Source organism: Notamacropus eugenii, chromosome 6 (assembly GCF_028372415.1).
Source record: "Notamacropus eugenii isolate mMacEug1 chromosome 6, mMacEug1.pri_v2, whole genome shotgun sequence".
In the NCBI taxonomy this organism is placed as follows: Eukaryota; Metazoa; Chordata; class Mammalia; order Diprotodontia; family Macropodidae; genus Notamacropus; species Notamacropus eugenii.
In genome coordinates, this window is record NC_092877.1 from 36034301 (window position 1) to 36053666 (window position 19366).

At 41.4% G+C, this 19366-nt stretch overlaps 1 protein-coding gene across 1 annotated transcript in view; it reads left to right on the forward strand.

Moving 5' to 3' along the window:
- The first annotated feature begins 8130 nt into the window (after positions 1-8130).
- Positions 8131-19366, forward strand: part of TMEM41B (transmembrane protein 41B) — a 35254-nt gene continuing 24018 nt past the window's right edge. The window contains exon 1 of the mRNA XM_072619474.1: positions 8131-8444. Coding sequence (XP_072475575.1) covers positions 8345-8444 — 100 coding nt within the window. The 5' untranslated portion in view covers positions 8131-8344. The remainder of the gene's footprint in view (positions 8445-19366) is intronic.

A 19366-nucleotide genomic window follows, 5' to 3' on the forward strand; every position in this document is an offset into this window, starting at 1 on the left:
CTCCAGGTAGCCCCACTTTGGGCTCTTTCCAGATGAATTCTGGGTAAAATACCTGGGCAGTAGACACCAAAAGTGCATGTTCCTTAAAGAACTGACCACTATTTAACCACTCCCGAATTCCACCCCAAAACACCTAGTTAGCATGTTTGGCACATGCTTCCCTACAGAATATCCTACATAAACTTTACCTGTACCCCTCTAAGTTTGCAGGTTTCCTAAGAATTCTTGCCCGCTTAAAAGCATAATAAATCTTTACTTTGACCTCAACAATGCTTGAGTCCGTGAATTCTTCTCTAGATGACCTGCCTCTGGTACCCTGGTTTTGTGGGGGGTTTCACATCCTTCTTCCAGCCCTCATCATCTCCACTAATATAGACCTTAACTTTTACAATAAGAGGTCATATTTACATAATGTGTTAAGTTTTACTTCATTTGGGAAATTGTTTCCAATCCTTCTAAATGGGTCTCTGGTGCAGAAAGACATCTTTTAAATGTTTTCTGGGTGGTCCCTGAAGGTTGAGAATCCTGGAGTAGTCAGAGAATCAGTAAACATTTCTGTCAGGTACTCTGCTAACCACTGGAGATTCAAAGGAAGGTGAAAGATAATCTCTGGCCTTCCAGGACCTTACAGTATAACCCAGGAAGACATTACACAAAAGGTAGCGTAAAAGCAGGGAGGAGGCTGTATATGCTGGGACGATGATAGGGAAATAAAGAGGAGCGCAGAAGAAACAGCCATCCCGGGTACACTCCTTAAATGCGGTTCTAGGAGGAACTCTCTAATCTCCATCATCCAGTCTGAGGAAGGGCAAGGCCCCAGGGGAAGAAGAGACTGAAGAGGTGGGAGTTCCAGGGCTGAAAAGATCTTTTAAGATGAAGAAAAATGACTCACTGGTTAGAGGAGATGGGAGAATGATGTTGGGAGATAAAACACTTATTAACTTTCACACCAAGATTGACTTTGAGTTTACTTATTTTATGTTCAAATGTATTAAGACATTCTAGCACATAACTCTTCTGAGTCCCCAGAGTGCAAAACCAGCTGAAGGTGTGGGTGGTAGATCACTTTGGGGTCAAAATTTAACATGGACAATTGGAAACTAAAGGAATGTTCATCCATTGAGGGATGTCTAAACAAACGATGGTATATGAAAGTCATGGAATAGTAGAAAAAATTGTGTAGGGGATTGTTTTCAGAGAAACCTGAGAAGATTTGTACGAACTGATACAGAATGAAGTGAGCAGAATCAGAAGATCAATTTATATATAAGCAACAATATGGTAAAGACAAACTATGTTGAGGGCGGAGCCAAGATGGCGGAGTAGAAAGACACATATACACATAGCTCCGAACCCACAACCCATAGAACATCGGTATAAAGGAACTCACGGCGAATTCTGGAGTAGTAGAGGCCACAGCACAGTGGAGCAAAGGAGATTTCTGTTCCAGAGGGACCTGCAAACCTCTCGCAAAAGGTCCATCACGCTGCAGACACGGAGCCCAGCCCAGACCTGCCGTGGCCGCGGCACGGAGAGGAGCAGATCTGAGCGGGCTTCAGGGACAGGATCTCCAGCGGCCGTGCAGGTCCCTCCATCCACAGGTGACGGGGGTCAGTGAGAGGGTCATCTTGGCAGGTCGAGAGGGGAGTGGGGTGCCCCCATAACTCAGGCCCCCTCGGGAGGCAGTAGCTGACACAGCGGCAGACCAGGGCTCCCCAAGCAGGCAGGAGCCTGGATCCATTGTTGAAGGTCTGCGCATAAACCCCCTGAGGGAACTGAGCCTGAGAGGCGGCCCTGCCCCCACCTGAGCACCTGAACTTAATCTCACACTGAATAGCAGTCCTGCCCCTGCCGAAGCCCCGAGGCTGGGGAGCAGCATTTGAATCTCAGACCCCAAGCGCTGGCTGGGAGGATCAGGAGGCAAGGTGGGTGTGAGGAGAATATTCAGAGGTCAAGTCACTGGCTGGGAAAATGCCCAGAAAAGAGAAAAGAAATAAGACTATAGAAGGTTACTTTCTTGGTGAACAGGCATCTCCTCCCTTCCCTTCTGATGAGGAAAAACAATGCTTACCATCAGGCAAAGACATAGAAGTCAAGGCCTCTGTATCCCAAACATCCAGACTAAATACTCTGTGGGCTCAGGCCATGGAAGAGCTCAAAAAGGATTTTGAAAATCAACTTAGAGAGATGGAGGAAAAGCTGGGAAGAGAAATGAGAGATATGCAGTCAAAGCATGAACAGCAGGTCAGCACCCTGCTAAAGGAGACCCAAAAAAATGCTGAAGAAAATAACACCTTGAAAAACAGGCTAACTCAACTGGCAAAAGAGGTTCAAAAAGCCAATGAGGAGAAGAATGCTTTCAAAAGCAGAATTAGCCAAATGGAAAAGGAGATTCAAAAGCTCACTGAAGAAAATCATTCTTTCAAAATTAGAATGGAACAGATGGAGGCTAATGACTTTATGAGAAACCAAGAAATCACAAAACAAAACCAAAAGAATGAAAAAATGGAAGATCATGTGAAATATCTCATTGGAAAAACAACTGACCTGGAAAATAGATCCAGGAGAGACAATTTAAAAATTATGGGCCTACCTGAAAGCCATGATTAAAAAAGAGGCTAGACATCATCTTTCATGAAATTATCAAGGAAAACTGCCCTGAGATTCTAGAACCAGAGGGCAAAATAAATATTCAAGGAATCCACAGAACACCCCCTGAAAGAGATCCAAAAAGAGAAACTCCTAGGAACATTGTGGCCAAATGCCAGAGTTCCCAGGTCAAGGAGAAAATATTGCAAGCAGCTAGAAAGAAACAATTCAAGTACTGTGGAAATACAATCAGGATAACACAAGATCTAGCAGCTTCTACATTAAGGGATCGAAGGGCATGGAATAGGATATTCCAGAAGTCAAAGGAACTAGGACTAAAACCAAGAATCACCTACCCAGCAAAACTGAGTATAATACTTCAGGGGAAAAAATGGTCTTTCAATGAAATTGAGGACTTTCAAGCATTCTTGATGAAAAGACCAGAGCTGCAAAGAAAATTTGACTTTCAAACACAAGAATGAAGAGAAGCATGAAAAGGTAAACAGCAAAGAGAAGTCATAAAGGACTTAACTAAAGTTGAACTGTTTACATTCCTACATGGAAAGACAATATTTGTAACTCTTGAAACTTTCCAGTATCTGGGTACTGGGTGGGATTACACACGCACACATGCACACGCACACACACATAGAGACAGAGTGCACAGAGTGAATTGAAGAGGATGGGATCATATCTTTAAAAAATGAAATCAAGCAGTGAGAGAGAAATATATTGGGAGGAGAAAGGGAGAAATGGAATGGGGCAAATTATCTCTCATAAAAGAGGCAAGCAAAAGACTTATTAGTGGAGGGATAAAGAGGGGAGGTGAGAGAAAAACATGAAGTTTACTCTCATCACATCCCACTAAAGGAAGGAATAAAATGCATGCTCATTTTCGTATGAAAACCTATCTTACAATACAGGAAAGTGGGGGATAAGGGGATAAGCAGGGTCGGGGGGGATGATGGAAGGGAGGGCATGGGGAGGAGGGAGCAATTTGAGGTCGACACTCATGGGGAGGGACAGGATCAAAAGAGAATAGAAGTAATGGGGGACAGGATAGGATGGAGGGAAATATAGTTAGTCTTATACAACACAACTATTATGGAAGTCATTTGCAAAACTACACAGATTTGGCCTATATTGAATTGCTTGCCCTCTAAAGGGAACGGGTGGGGAGGGAGGGAGGTAAAGAAGTTGGAACTCAAAGTGTTAGGAACAACTGTCGAGTACCGTTCTTGCCACTAGGAAATAAGAAATACAGGTAAAGGGGTATAGAAAGTTATCTGGCCCTACAGGACAAAAGAGAAGATGGAGACAAGGGCAGAGAGGGATGATAGAAGAGAGAGCAGATTGGTGATAGGGGCAATTAGAATGCTTGGTGTTTGGGGGGGAGGGGACAAAAGGGGAGAAAATTTGGAACCCAAAATTTTGTTAAAATGAATGTCAAATAAATAAATTAAAAAAAAAAAAAAAACAATATTGAAAGACTTAAGAACTTGCATCAATTCAATGACCAATCCCAATTCCAGAGGACCCATAATGAAAAATGCTACTCTTTTCCTGAAAGAGAGCGGATAGATTCAAGAGTAGAGATTGAAATGTACTTTTTTGGATATATTAACATGAAAATTTGTTTTGCTTGACTATGCATATTTGCTACAATGGGAGAAGGAGGTGGAAAGATGAAAAAAGATCTTTGATAATTAAAAAAAGTCAATTTAATTTTTAAAAAGATTCAACATGGATTGACTCAAATTTGCCCCCATTTGTACATATCACATTAAATAATAACTATGCTCATAATAAAAATTACAATACTACTTAAATTAAAATTTACTCATTCGGTGCCATTCTAATCAAATTACCAAAAGATTACTTTTTAGAGCTAGGAAAAAAATAATAAAATTCATCTGGAAGAATGAAAGGTCAAGAATCTCAAGAGAAATAATGGGGGGAAATGGGAAGGAAGAGGACCTAGAGCTACCCCATCTCAAACTACACTACAAAGTAGTGATCATCAAAACAATTTGGTGTCCATTAAGAAATAGAGAGTGGATGAGTGGAACAGACTAGGTACAAAATATACTGAAGCAAACGAATCTAGCAGCCTGATGCTTGATAAACCCCAAGATTCTAGCTCGTTATTTGACAAAAGCTATTAGGGAAATTGGATATCAGTCTGGCAGAAATTAGATTTAGAATAAAACCCCATGTCCTATATCAAGATAAACTCCAAACTGATACATTACCTTGACATAAAAGGTCATACAAATAGAGAACATAAACAAATTAGAGGAACAGGCAAGAAATTGTTGTTCATACACATGGATGAGTAAGAGTTCTCTATAGGATAGAGAAGACCATGGAAAACTTCGATTGTATAATTATTGATTATCTACACTTCCCATAAATTCAAAGCAGCTAAGATTAGAAGGAAGTCTATTAACCAAATATCTTTGCAGCAAATTTCTGGGGGGGAATGGGAAGGATAAAAAAATAAATGTTTCATAGTTGAAAAAAATTAAATTAAAAATAGGAAAAATAACAACAGATATATTCCCACAGTTTTGGAAAACTTTGACTTCAAAAATGTTTGCTGAAATGAAATATATGAATTAAATGAATTTGATTCCATGAAGGAGGGGTTGATCAGAAATCTTTTGAAATACTAAAGAGTGCAGTTATCTAAACATAGTATATTTAAACATCTTTGACTCACTAAGCACCTATCTGGGCAGGTCAAGAATCTATGCCTGAAATAAGGAGGTCCATTCCTTAAGTGACAAAAAAAATTACATCTTTACCTTCACTAACCTCTAACTAAAATTTAGCATTTCCTTCCATTATGAATGTAAGCAACAAACCTCAGTAGAATGAGTAGTATCTGTGACTTTGTCACTAATAGAAAATGTTACACATACTTTCATATTACATTATACTTGTTGCAGCTATTTCAAAATATCTTCTATGCTCATCACTACTTCAATTTCCTGGAGTTATTAGATCCACTGTTAAGTTGTTATCGGTCTTCGTTTACAGACTATTTAATTTGGTTTCTTTTATAGGCCCATGTATTTTATTTTATGCATTTAAAAACATTATTGGGAGAAGGGGTCTATAGGCTTTTCCAAACTACCAAGGGAATCTGTGACATGAAAAAAAGTTAAAAGCTCCTTGATCCAGGCACTTTTAGTTTCCATAGTAACCACAACAAATATTTATGCTGTACTTAATATGTGCTAGAGACTGGGCAAAGTGTTGGGAACAGACTGGCAAAATGATCTATGACTTCTAGGAGTCCCCAGTGTAATGAGGGAGAGGACAGGTATACAGCTATGTACGCAGGGACTGAAGACAGGGTAAACTGGGGATGATCTCAAAGGGAAGGCAACTAGCATTTGGCACAGCCAAACCTGAACCTCCCTCCATCAAACACTGCCCTGTATTCTGTATAGCCTCAGGAGACAGATGCAGAATGAAGTGAGCATCCGGAAACAGTGGGACTGGGACTGGGGAAGCAGCGAGAGATTTCGTTTCCTCTGTGTGAGAGGCTCCCATCCTGAGTCAGTAGAAGTGCTCATTTTTCAGTCTCTGGCTGGGAAGAAGGTGAAATAATAAGGTCCTTTGGGGGAAAGGCAAGGCAGGCCTCACCCTAAGCTAAAATTCAAAGTGTTATTGTTCAGCTGTGTCCAATTCTTTGTGACCCCATTTGGGGTTTTCTTGGCAAAGATACTGGAGTGGTTTGTCATTTTCATCTCCTGCACATTTTCTAGATGAGGAAACTGACGCAAACAGGGTTAAATCACTTGCTCAGAGTCACAGCTTTTAAGTGTCTGAGACCAGATTTGAACCCGAGAAGATGAGTCTTCCTGATTCCAGGCTGGCACTCTATTCACTATGGCACCACCTAGCTGCCCAAAATTCAAATTACCTTTTATTTAAAGCTGCCCAAGCAATTCAATCTTCCTCTTCCCCAAACCTCTTAACTTTTCCAAGTGTGTTTGCTCCTTAATGTTGAATCATTTCAGTCATGTCTGACTCTTAATGACTCCTATTTGGGATTTCCTTGGTAGAGATACTGGACTGGCTTGCCATTTCCTTCTCTACTTCATTTTACACAAGTGAAAACTGAAGCAAACAATGACTTGCCCAGGGTGACAGGGCTATTAAGTGGCTGAGGCAGATTTGATTGTTTCTTAACACAAATGAATGTCTAATTTATGGTATTGTATTTGTCAACATATAAGACAGATTTGGGTGACAGTGTAAAATTGAAAACTGATTTTAATTTTATTTTTAAGACTCAGTCAATCTGGCATAGGTTAAGTACTCTCTCCTGGCTGTATGTGTCTATACTCCTTTTTCTTAGCCTTTCACCTACATTCTGGAGAAGCTCGCCTAAAGGTTAAACTTTTATCATAACTCTAGCCACGTTTCCTTACGGTAACCTCGGGTCATTTGAGTCTCAAGTCTATTAATTTAGTTTGTATCTCCAAATCCAAGCTACAGACCACACCCAAGTCTGTTGACTGCTCCTATCACCTGAGGATGGAGGTTGGCAAGTCCTGACCTTTGCCCTGGGTGAAGGGTGGCAATCCCTGTAATCTACAGGAAGGGACTGCCTTTAAACAAAGCTTTGTATGCCACTATCCTGTCCCAGATCTGTCATAGCACTATGTCCTCCAAAGATCAAGTCCAACCTGTCCATTGTTCTCCAGAGTGCTGCAATATAAGCCAGTGAGTCTGTAGCCGTAAATCACAGGGTCCTAGATTTGGAGCTAGAAGGGCCTGAGAGTTCATCTTAGCCCTCATATGCTAGCTGATTTTACTCCTATGCCTTTGCACAAACTGTACCCTTCCCCCTCTTCGCCCTCCTCCCCCACACCCCAGGAGCTACCATGCTTTTCATCCTCACCTCCACTTCTTTTCATTGGGGGGGGTGAGCTAAGTCCCCCTCCCCTTTCTTTGGAAAGATGAACTATGTAACAAATATGAATAACCAACCCCTCAGAAAATCCTCGTGCTAGTTTTATCTAAAGCCGTCTATCTCACACTGCAACCTGAGGTTATCACCTCCGCCCGGGGGGGGGTGGCACGCAACGTCTCTAGTCCCCTGGGATTGCAGCTGGTGGTAATTGCTTTGACCTTCGCTCCGTCAGGATTTCTGCTTAGGACAGTTCAGCACGCAGCTGCCTCTACAGTGCAACTTTGGGAAACATTGTAACCAGAGAGCAGCAGCCGGGGGAAGCTCCGCGGGTTATGCAAAGGTCCCAACGCCTTCGCACGCAGTAATTAACACAAACGACTCGGACTTCCGACTCCTTCCACCCCAATCAGAAGAGTCCAGGTCACACAGTTTTTTGTGGTAACACCTCGCAGCCTCCCGGCCCAGCGGCGAACGTGGGCGTGCCCTCAAGCGCGCATGCCCCACGGCCATCGGAAGACGAAGGAGGAGGGGGCGGGGCTTTAAAGCCGGCCTCTCCCGGCTCGCGGCGGCTTTTGTGGGCGGGCTCGCACGCGCTCGCGAGACTTGGGGGCGGAGCGAAGGGGCGGAGCCAGGAGGAGACGCTCAGGAGGGGGCCTGCGGAGGCAGGGGTCGCTCCGGGTGACGAGCAGGAGGCGGCGGAAGTGAGCCCGGGCCGCCCCGGCAGAGGCTGTGCGTGCGTGGAGACGGCTCCGGCTCCGGCGTCGCGAGGGAGTCTGCGCCCTCCCCTGGTTCCCCCCCCCCGCGGCGGCGGCGGCGGCGGCGGCCATGGCGAAAGGCAGGGTCGGGGAGCGGGCTGAGGAGGTGGCGGCGGCCCCGGCGGGGCCGCGGGACCCCCCGGAAGAGGCCCACGGAGACCCCCTGAAAGGTGAGGTGGCCGCCCGGCTCCGCGAGGGGTGGGGAGCGGGGCGGCAGCCGCGGACGAGGGAGGAGCCGGTTGGGAGGATCTGTCAGTCAGTCGACAAACGTCCCCGAGGCGCCCCCGGGCTGTGGGCTAAGACCCCGCAGGAGGAGCCGCAGTGGGGGGTCCGGGCCGTCCCGGCCGGGACCCTGCGGGGGCCCAGGCAGCGTCCCGAGCCCAGTCCTGCAGACGCTGGACTTGGCCCTGCCCCGGGAGCCCTGGTTCTGGATTTGGGTATGGCTGCGCAGGAAAGGCTGACTCCCTCCAGCCCCTGCCCTCCTGTTGCCCCCAGTCACGGGGGGGAGACAGCGTGCCAACCCCCAAGTACGAACTAGACGTTGGGTGCTCCCAGAGGCTGAGTGCCCTGTTTGTCAGCCCTGTGGACCTCGCGGAGACCAGGGGCTAAGGTTAAAGAGGACCGGGAGAGCTGTCTTCCCAAAACCATTTTGGTTTTTTGTCTTAGAAACCCCGGCAGTCCAGCCCAGGGCCTGGCTCTCCCCAGAGGTGGTTAGCAGACGTATCCAGGACCATCTCTGTGCCAGGCCTGGGGGATAAAAAAAATGGCTAAAGCAACCCCCCCACCACCAAAAGACCCCCCAGTCACCCTAGACCCTCCCTGCTCCTAGGGAGCCGCGCTTGTGGAACAAAGAAAAATCTGGGCTCCTAGTCACTAGAATTTTTTCCAGTCTAGGTAACTTTTATTGCCAAAGTGTTTAGTAATCTGTATAAAAAACTAGTTTTCTTTTCCTCAGTTGTCTTTTGTGTAACTTAAGCCTGTTTAGAAATGGTCGCTGCATAAAACATCTTCAAAGTTCACCCTGTTAAACTATTATACAGAAGGCAAGTTGGTTTTTTGGGGGTTTTTTTTTTGCATGCCTTGAATAATGACCCTAGATAATAAATGATCTTGAATCTAGTTCGGTGTGTACTAATCATTTACGCCCATTAACCACCAAAAATGATTATGCTTCTAAAAACCTGTGTCTTTGAAGTGGTCAGAAGAAATAGCCTTTAAGCATGCTGGTTATTCAGGTAAAGTTAGATGTTTTCTGCATCATCTTGGCACTAATGAGGGAAGAGAGAGTTGGCTGTGTTCAAGAATTGCACTTCTGTGAGTCTTGTAAATATGAAAAAGAGATGTTAGTGTTAATAATATTAATCGTTCCTTGTGGAGTGTTGTGCTAGGGAATGGGGGAGCTTACAGTCTAGTAGAGGGAAAGGGCATAAATACAAATAATTTACATAATATTGCATATTGTAAGTCGTTAGAGAGTTGTGAATCATGGTGCTAGCTGAGTTCTGACAGCCTAGGTTGATGGTGTCAGGGAAGGCTTTGGGGGAAGCTTTGGAAAGGAGAAATTGAAGTTTACCCAGAGAGAGAAGATTGTAAACAGAGACTTAGGAGGGTGCTGTTCTTGTTCCCGATGCAGAAAGAAAACCAGTTTGACTGAAGAATGGAGTGGTTTGAGGGATAATTAGTATCAAAGCCAGTTGCCACTCACTACTCAACCGAAGAGTTCTGTTTGGTTTGCAAACACAGTTGATAATGTGAGGAACCTGTTTTTGAAAGTGTGTTGTGAGTTCTTCTCTATGTGACACCTATTAGACTTCCACCAAAATTCTACTCCATTGCCTTTCCCAGGTGACTGTCCACAGAGCTCAAGCACTTTTGAGATACTTCCAAGCTGGAAAAGCCTTGAATATTTATGGCTCAGCAACGGATAATTACCCTAGCTAAGTTTGGAGAAGCTTATACTCAGAAGGCAACCTACCAAGTGTTGAAATTTGAATGGCCACAACAGCTTACCTCAGTATTGTCTGTATGCCCTGATATAGAGAAGATGCAGTTTACTTTCGTGAAGTGTGTCAACATTAATTAAAAATACAGGATCCTTAAAATTCTTTATTGAAATAGGTATATATTAAGCACAGACTTTCCTGTCAAAGAAGTTTGCAGTTTCGTTCTTGAGATATACATGAGATTTTTCTTTTGCCTTGACTTGATATTTTATTAATGTAGGTTGCCCTGACTTGATATTTCATTAATGTAGGGAGGTCCCTGGTGAAGACTAATTTTACCACTGTAGATCAGCATATCCTACCAATTTGAAGTGTTTGAGGCACTGAGAAGTTATGAACCTAGGCATGGTCACATAATTTCATGGCCAGATAATTTCTGGCTTTGACGAAGGCTTTCTGTCTGTTAAAAACATACTGCCTCATATATAGGAGAGTAAAAATAAAAATGCAAGGCAACATGATGAGCTTTCAGAATGAGTGTTGTCTGCATTCAGTTCAGAGGAAGATGAGAGCATCAGCTGAGGCTAAGTAGAGAATTAAGGAGGAGAAGGAATTTGAAGGAGGAGTAGATTTTCTATAGAGCAGAGAGGAGAGTTGGGGCTTTAAAGCTGTCTTTGTAGGGAAGATAGGACCAGCAAAATGGAGACCTAAGTGAATAAGGCATATCTCAGGTATGTTGAAGAGACTGACTTGTCAGGGTAGTAGTATTACTTGAGGTTGGGTAAAATAGGATGGGACCAAATTGTGGATGATCTTGAATTGTGGCACAAAGGTATTTGAATTGCATTCTGTACATAAGACTTATCATAGATTTAGAGCTGAAAGGAACCATAAGAGATCTAATCCCCTCCTGTTAAAGAAAAGGCAGCTACAGGCTAGAAAGGTTGGGCAACTTGCCCAAAGTCATAAGGGCAGCTCTGAGTCTGGAATCAGGAAGACCTGAGTTCACATTCGATCTCAGGCATGTACTAGCTGTGTAACCCTGGGCAAGTCACTTCACCCTGTTTACCTCAGTTTCCTCATCTGTAAAATGAACTGAAGAAAGAATTGGCAAACCTCTCTAGTATCTTGGCCAAGAATACTCCAAATGAGGTCACAGAGAGTTCAACTTGACTGAAATAACAATGTCATATATTCATGCAAGATTTGAACTCAGGTCTTTTTGATTCCATCCATCACACTTATTAGGGAGCCATTGAAGTTTTTTAAGAGTGCTAGAAGTTAATGGTGTGTGCAGAATAAGTGGAGGAGAGGTGATTTGGTTTAGGTAGGCAGAGAAACCAGTTATGAGATTATAGGAGTCGAAGTATGAAGTGATCAGGGACTGGACTAGAGTGGACTCCATTCCACATTGTGGTTTGCCATCTTAGTCTGTTTGCTGGCACTTCATTGCAGTCACATTCTGAGTTAGGGGAAGTGGTTGAGGGAATGTGATTGTTTTGCAAAAACAATATTGTTGGGACTGATAAATTTTCTTTTTTTAATCCATTCAGGATTCTGCCCTTTTAGTGGAAGAAGACCCTGAATAATGAGAATAAACTTTAGAAGAAACTGGGATTCTTAAGATTTAGAAGAGAGAAGAGAAAATGATTCTGTATTTCTTACCCACACAGCATGTTATTTCATTTGGAACCACTTTGTAATCTAAGTGATTTTAGTCCAGGCTACAAGTGACTTGAATGTGACTCCAAGAAGCCCCAATCTTCACTTTATTGCTGAGGGCGTGGTATTTGGGCTATTTTCTCTCCATCATTACTTATTTGGAGTCCAAAGTAGTAATGGGGTTCACAAGGGCAGGAGAGTGTGCATTACGTTGATAAATCTTTTGTGAATAAGTCATGTTTCTTGCCAAATGCTCCTGTTGGATTATTCTCCCGTTGGTTTGTCTGATTCTCTTACATCCATGTAAGTAACTGGCTCTATCAGGTTTTGGGATCTCTTTGTATCCCTGGTGCCTAACAAAGTGTCTGGCACTTCACCTTAATAGCTGCTTGTTGATTGATTGCTCCTTTAGGCTTGTTCTGCAGGAAATGTTGAGTTCATTCCCTCTTTTAGTAATGAAGCCTGGAGCACTTTTCCTCCACATCATCAGTCAGTGAGTGTTACTTGAATACTTACTTTACCTAGGCTTTGCTTTCTAGGCAACAAGATCAATCAGGTACTATTTATTAAGCACCTACTAGGTGCCTAGCATTATGCTAGGCTCTGAGGATACTAAGACAAAAGTCTCTTAATATTCATTCCTGATTAAAATTTGTTAAACAGTTAATTTATTTGAGAACGTTTCCTAAGATACTTGCAATCTTTCTTTTCCCATTTGTTTTGCTTCATTTGCTCTATAGTCTGTATTTTCATTGTGTTGGCATTCTTTGTTCATTTCATTTTGGGGTAAATTTTCATTCTCTTTGTGCTTTTTACCTACTTTTCTTCCCTTCTATATGTCTCCCTTTCTCTTCCACCTATCCTCAAATATGAGGGGCCTGGTTCCCTTGTAATCCCTTTCTCTTCCATACTGACAGAGGTTCCCCTAACCTAGCCTCAGGAGGAAGAGTTGACTGTATGGTATGTTATGATTTATGAAGACTTCATAGAGAGGAAGGACTTGCCATTAGGTTTTGGAGAATACTTAGAATTTGAATTAAAGAGGGTAAAGGAGGAAATGACCAGAGGTGTACTGGCAGGAAAATTTGACCTATTCATAGGTAATAAATAGACCTATAGGGGCCATCTCTAGTCATCTTGATCTATATTGGGCCACTGTACTCTGAAGGAGAGAGTGAGGCTGGTCACCTTCCCGATATTATGGTCCTCTTGGAGAATGCAGGTTGTGCAGCAGCCCTGCTGCTGTAGAGGAGGAGACCGCATACACAAGGAGAAAGGAAGGGGCACCTGGCACCTGACTTGGTGAAGCTGAGGTCAGGCAGAGCAGTGAGGGAAAGTAGTGAAAAGGAAACCTAGGATGATAACTTGGGGACCAGACTTAGATACTGGGCTTCACTAACAGTAATCATTTTATTAAATGAAAGCTTTATTTTCAGATCTGCATTTTTTTTTCCCTTTTCCAGCAATTGAAAAAAGTAAGAAAAACAAAACCCCAGTTACAAACCGTGTATAATCAAGCAAGACAAATTGGGTCTGCATGGGCCATGTCCCAAAAAAAGGCTCAGTCCATCCTTTATTTCTCTCAAGAGATGGGGTAACATGTTTCCATTTTGAGGCTTCTAACATTGTGGTTGGTCATTGTTTGGATCAGAATTCCTAAGGCTTTCAAAGTTGTTTGTCTTTATAAAATCGAACAGTAGTTATTAAATGTTTACTCTTTGCAGACCATTGTACTAGACTCTGTGAAAGGTATAACATTTAGATAACTCAGTCTGTGCCCTCCAGAAGCTATAGTATAGATAAGAAGCCATCATAGTAGCCAAAACACACAATATTATTTAGTAAGTGTATTAGAGAAAACAGTGCTACGTGAGTTCAGAAGGGAAAGGTTATCTGCCACCCACCGTGGGTGAGAAAATTTTCTGGAGAAGGTAATGTTTGACTTTGCCTGTTAAATGCCTTCTCACTCTTTAGAACCAAAGAGAGGAAAGGAAAAGCTTCTCAGGCACAGGATAAGCTTGAAGAAAGTCTTGAGAGTACAATGTGCATGGGTTGTTGGGGGTGAAATGGAGAAAGAAGGGCATAGTGTGTAAGGGCAGGGAATTGTCCTGTTGTCTAAAGCAGAGAGTAAATAAAGGACACGGTGGTTCCAGGTTCTGGAAGGAACTGAGTGCCAGGCAGAATAGTTCAGACTTTACTCTGGAAGCAGTAGGGAATCACAGCCAAGCTGGAGAGTAACATGACCAGATCTACATATAGAAAAGATTGTTTTGTCACTGGCAAACCCCTGAATGCTTTTGAGCAGAATAATGACATGAGCAAAGTCGTGCTTTAGAAAAGATAAAGCTGGCAGCTGGGTGAGAAATGGGTTAGAGGGGGAGAGAGGCAGGAAGATCATTTAGATCTTTTTAATCTTTTTGTGTCATGAATTTCCTGAGCAGTCTGGTGAAGGCTATAGACTCCTCAGAATAACGTTTTTCAATAAACAAAATGAGGTACATAGGATTATGTAGGAAATCAATTATGTTGAAGTAAGTTGGGGGCAGTTAGGTGTTATAATGGATAGAGTGTCAGGCAGGAATACCTGAGTTCAAATTCAGCCTCAGGCTTAGTAGTTGTGTGATCCTGGGCAAGTCACGTAATAGGAGATAATAATAGCACCTATTTCCCAGGGTTACCATGAAGATCAGATGAAAGAATAATTGTAAAGCACTTAGCAGAATGTCTGGCATGGTAAGTGCTGTTTAAATCTTAGCTATTTTTATTCTTAAATGAGGATGTAGGTTTTTTTTTTCTCATTCAAGTTCTTGAACCCTCTGAAATATATCATTGTTTCCCTATGGGATTCAGAGGCCCCCAGCTTGAGAACTCCTGATTTAGGAGCTTTTATATTAGTTTGGGTTGAAGGTGATAGTGTCCTGAACGAGGGTGGCAGTATTTTGAATGGGCAGAAACAAGAGAAAAATGTGGAAAAGGAACTGATAGGACTTAGTGACTGAATGAATGTAAGAGAGAGAGTGGAGATTAGGGGTTTCATGTTTTTGAGTAACTAGGAAAGTGGTAGTTATAGAAATAAGAAATCTTGGGAAAGACAGTTGTTTCATTTTTAGACCTCATTTGGGGGGTAATAGGATGTGCAGCCTACCCTGAAGATGTAGGATTGGATATGGTTAGAGAAGTTGGAGAAGTCTAGATTGGATAATAGTCTAGGGAGTCACTTGCATAGGCTACAGGATGAGAGGGAAAGCCAAAAAAACTGAACCCAAGGCAAAGTCCACATTTAGAGAGATGAGGAACTAGTGACAGAAACTGGTCGCATTTAGGAAGAGAATGAAAAAAGTGTCATTTGTAGAACTCAGAGGTAGAAGATGTTTCTGAGAGGGGAAAGTTTTTACTATGAGAAAAGGGCATCTAATTTAGTAGGTGATTGATGACCTTCAAAAGGACAGTGTTAATAGGTCAAAAACTAGATGGTAGTGTTCTAAGAAACAATGAATGGCTGAGCAGTAGAAGCACTTTAGAGACTTCTGACCATGAAAAGAGGTAGAGTATAGAATAGTAGAGTAAGTGTTCTCTGTGTCCCTGCGAGTCCATTCCGCACCCCTTCTCCACCACCACCCCCCCACCATGGGGGAGACCTGGCTTGTGGGGAGCAGTAAAGAGGATAAGTGAGTGAGGAAGGTATATGGAGAGGAAAGGGGTTCAAGGCTAAAGGTGGGAGGTTATAGGAGGAAAGGAAATGAGTAAGGAAGCATGCTGAAGGGCAAAGATTGAGAATAGTTGCTATAGGAGGTCAAAGAGAAGAGCATGAATTTGTAGTGGGTCAAGTTTACAGTTTCTTGCTCCATGGTATGTGTTTAATATTTGAATTAAATGTGATTGTCTGATCATCTCTTGTAATGTTCTTTGGTCTGGGAATAAGAGGAAGGAAAGCAAATGGGAGAGGAATGGTATTATGGGAGATTAAGAAAGTAAGAAATTCTAGAGTGTTAGGGAAACCTTCAAGTGGTGGACCCCCAAATACAGGTGGAGCAGTGAGTTGTGCAGCTAGCCAGAAGAGGGCTACATTGTGATTGCATGTGTGACGTGAATGAAGAATCACCAAGTCTCTAGTGACTTTTCTTCACAGAAAAATTAAAACTACGGTCTCCATGCCCTGTTATTATTTAGACTTGGTAGTACTGGATGTACCTGTGGAATAGAATAGATGCTGAAAATTTGATAACTATGCTTAGTTAAAGTACAGCAGTTTCACTAGTCATTGCTCTTTCTAGGCACTGAAGAAGCAGTTTATCTAGAAAAATAGGCTTGCCTTTAAGTAGGTGTTAAAGAAAACATAAGGCTTAAACTAAACATACAAGTTGTTTTGGTTCATATGTCTTAGTATTTCATCATCCCGTATGAGAATAAGCAGGGAGTAGAAGAGAGCTTGGTGTGTAACTTCATTCTTAAGACTGCAGATCAGGATTTAGTATTATGGTTTTCCTAATAGGAAAAGCAGGATTAAGCACTCTCTGTTTTTCTCTTTATTTTTTAATTGTGAATTCAGTAATCAGTAGCAATCTTAAACTTCTCAAGACTTGGAAAAGGTTCACAAAAAAATTGAGTTCCTACCACACATAGTGATTTTTTTTAACTTAGAAAAATACAAACTTTAACAGATAATAACAGTTGGCTTTATTTTTTATTTACACTGCTTTCATTAGTGACTTGGGCCATTTTTTTGTATGGTCGTTGATAGGATGTGTTTCTTCATTTGAGAACTTCCTTTTCATATCCTCTGACCATTTACCCGTTGAGGAATGGATTCCTCCCCTTAAAAAAAACCACTAGGCAACTGTTGAATTGGTAAGAATATACAGGAAAATGTTAACTTTAAGCTTAAGAGCTGACATACTGAATTCTTTGTTTTATTTTTTAGGCTTAAAAACTCTAATGTGAAAAAAAGTTTTACTAAACTGGAGCCTTTGAAAGTGTTTAATGTAGTTAAAATACAGATTGAAAGCCTTGAACTCAAGCTCATGCTTCAAGACGTAGCTGAACTCCTGCTTTAATAGGAACTGCTGAAAAGTTTATTCAGTTTTAGGCATGATGTCCAAAATAAGAGAAATAATAGTTCCATTGAAGCCTGCTCTGGTGAAAACCGTATTTAGAGCACTGTTAAATTCTAAACAATACACTTTAAAAATTATATTTCTCTCCTGTATTATATCACCTGCATTTCCCAGTATCCCTCTTTCCTGCCTACCCCAGAGATTAACAATCCCTTATAACAAGTTAAGGGAGGGAAGAGCTTAAGAAAACTAAACAAATCATTAATCAAGCTATTAAATGTAAAATTCCACACTGATATCCTCTCTCCAAAGAGAGGAAGGAAATATATTTTCTATTTAAAAAATTATTTTTTCTTTTGAACATAGCATACTTGTGTATGTGCATATATATGTACATATATATATACATACATGTATAGTAGAATAGAAAAGGAGGGTTGCTTATGAAACTTCTGACTTTTATGTACAGCTTGTCTTTTTAAGTATGTAAGATATAATAGATAATTTTGGTAAGTTAAAAAGGATTTGCCCAAACAAATTTAGTATAGTTAAAAATAAAAAGGAAACAAGTAAATGGAAAATAATCTTGGCAGAAAATTTCTTTTTATAAAGGTCTCATTTCTAAGATTTGTAAGGAGCTCATTCAGACTTAAAAACTTAAGAACTATTCCCCAAGATATAAAATAGTCAGAAGATCTGAGCATGTAGTTTTCAAAGGATGAAATCCTAGCCATAAATAATCATATTTAAATACTCTTAAGTGTATGTTATGCTTTAAATATATTTAAATACTCTAAAATACATGTAAATACTCTAAATCATTAGAGAATTCAAATTAAGACAACTTTTAGGTTCCTTATACCCATCAGACTGGCAAAGATGACAAAAGAGGAAAATGACAAATGTTGGAGGTGCTAGAGAGGACCAGGCACACTAATGCACTGTTTAGTGGATCTATCAAGTTGTCCAGCTTTTCTGAAGAGCAATGTGTAACTATGCCCCAAAGGGCACTAAACAGTGCACACTCTGTGACTTAGCAGTGCTACTGCTAAGCCTGTACAAAGAGATCAAAGAGACAGGAAAATAATTTATATATACAGAAATATTTATAGCTGCTCTTTTCATAGTGGGCAACAATTGGAAACCAGTGGAGTGTCATCCTCTTGGGGAATGGTTAAATAAATTATAGTATATGGGTATAATAGAATATTATAGTGCCATATGAAATGAAGAAATAGATCATTTTAGAGGAGACTGGGGAGACCACTGAATTGATGAAGAGTGAAGTAAGTACAACTAGAACAGTTTATCCAATAACAACAAAAATGTAGGGAAAGACAGCTCTGATTAATGAAGTGAAAAACCCAGAAACCAGACGGCTTGATAGGAAATACATCCCTTTCCTCCTGCCAGAGAGGTAAGCTCCTTGAGGGCAGGGACTGTCTTTGAACTTTCTTTGTATCCCCAGCAGTTAGCTCTGTGCCTGGCACATAGTAGGAGCTTAATGAATGTTTATTCACTGAGGCACTTCACAAAGAGAGACACTTTGGGGCATGGCCAAGATGGGAATTTGTTTTGCTAGACTGCTTATTTATGGTGAGGTCATTTTTTTGGTTGTTGTTGGGGTGGGAAGCAGTGGGAAGGATAGATTATATATAAATGCATATATATAAATGAATAGAAAAAATAGACTACTAAAAATTAAGTATATAATATCATTCTACAGCTTTCAAAGATGTTCTGTTTGTCCTTTTTGGCCTTCCTTCTTTTCTTTAAAAAAAAAATGCCTTTATAAATTCCTTTCCTTTTCCCTTTCCCTTTTTCCTTCCCATTCCTTTTATCTTTTCCCCTTTGCTCTCTCATCCCTCCCCCATTAGAAAAAAAGTGAATAAAGACCTTGTAACAAGGATACATAGTCATGCAAAATAAATCCACACGCTAGCTGTATCATCTGAAAATGTATGTCTCACTCTGTATCCTGAGTCCATCACCCTTCTGTCAGGAGATGATGTCATCCTTCATCACCCTCTGGAATCTTGTTTAGTCATTGATCAAAAACCACTTTGCAAACCCTCAAATGCTTTATAAATGTTAGTTATTATCGTATTTATCTTTCACAGTTGTCGATCTTTACAACATTATTATGATATAAATTGTTCTCATAGACCTGCGCATTTCACAATTTGTTTAGCCATTCCTTCAGTAGATGGAGTTCCCATAGTTTCCAGTTCTTTAGTATTATAAAAAAAGAGCAGCTATACGTATTTTTTATGGCTGTGGGACTTTTCCCTCTTTCTTTGATCTCTTTGGAATATTGACCTAGGAGTAGCATTGCTGGGTCAGAGGGTGTGTACCGCTTAGTGCATAGTTCCACGTCGCTTTCCAGAATGGCTGGACCAGCTCACAGTAATCCCTTAGTGTGCCTGTTTCCCT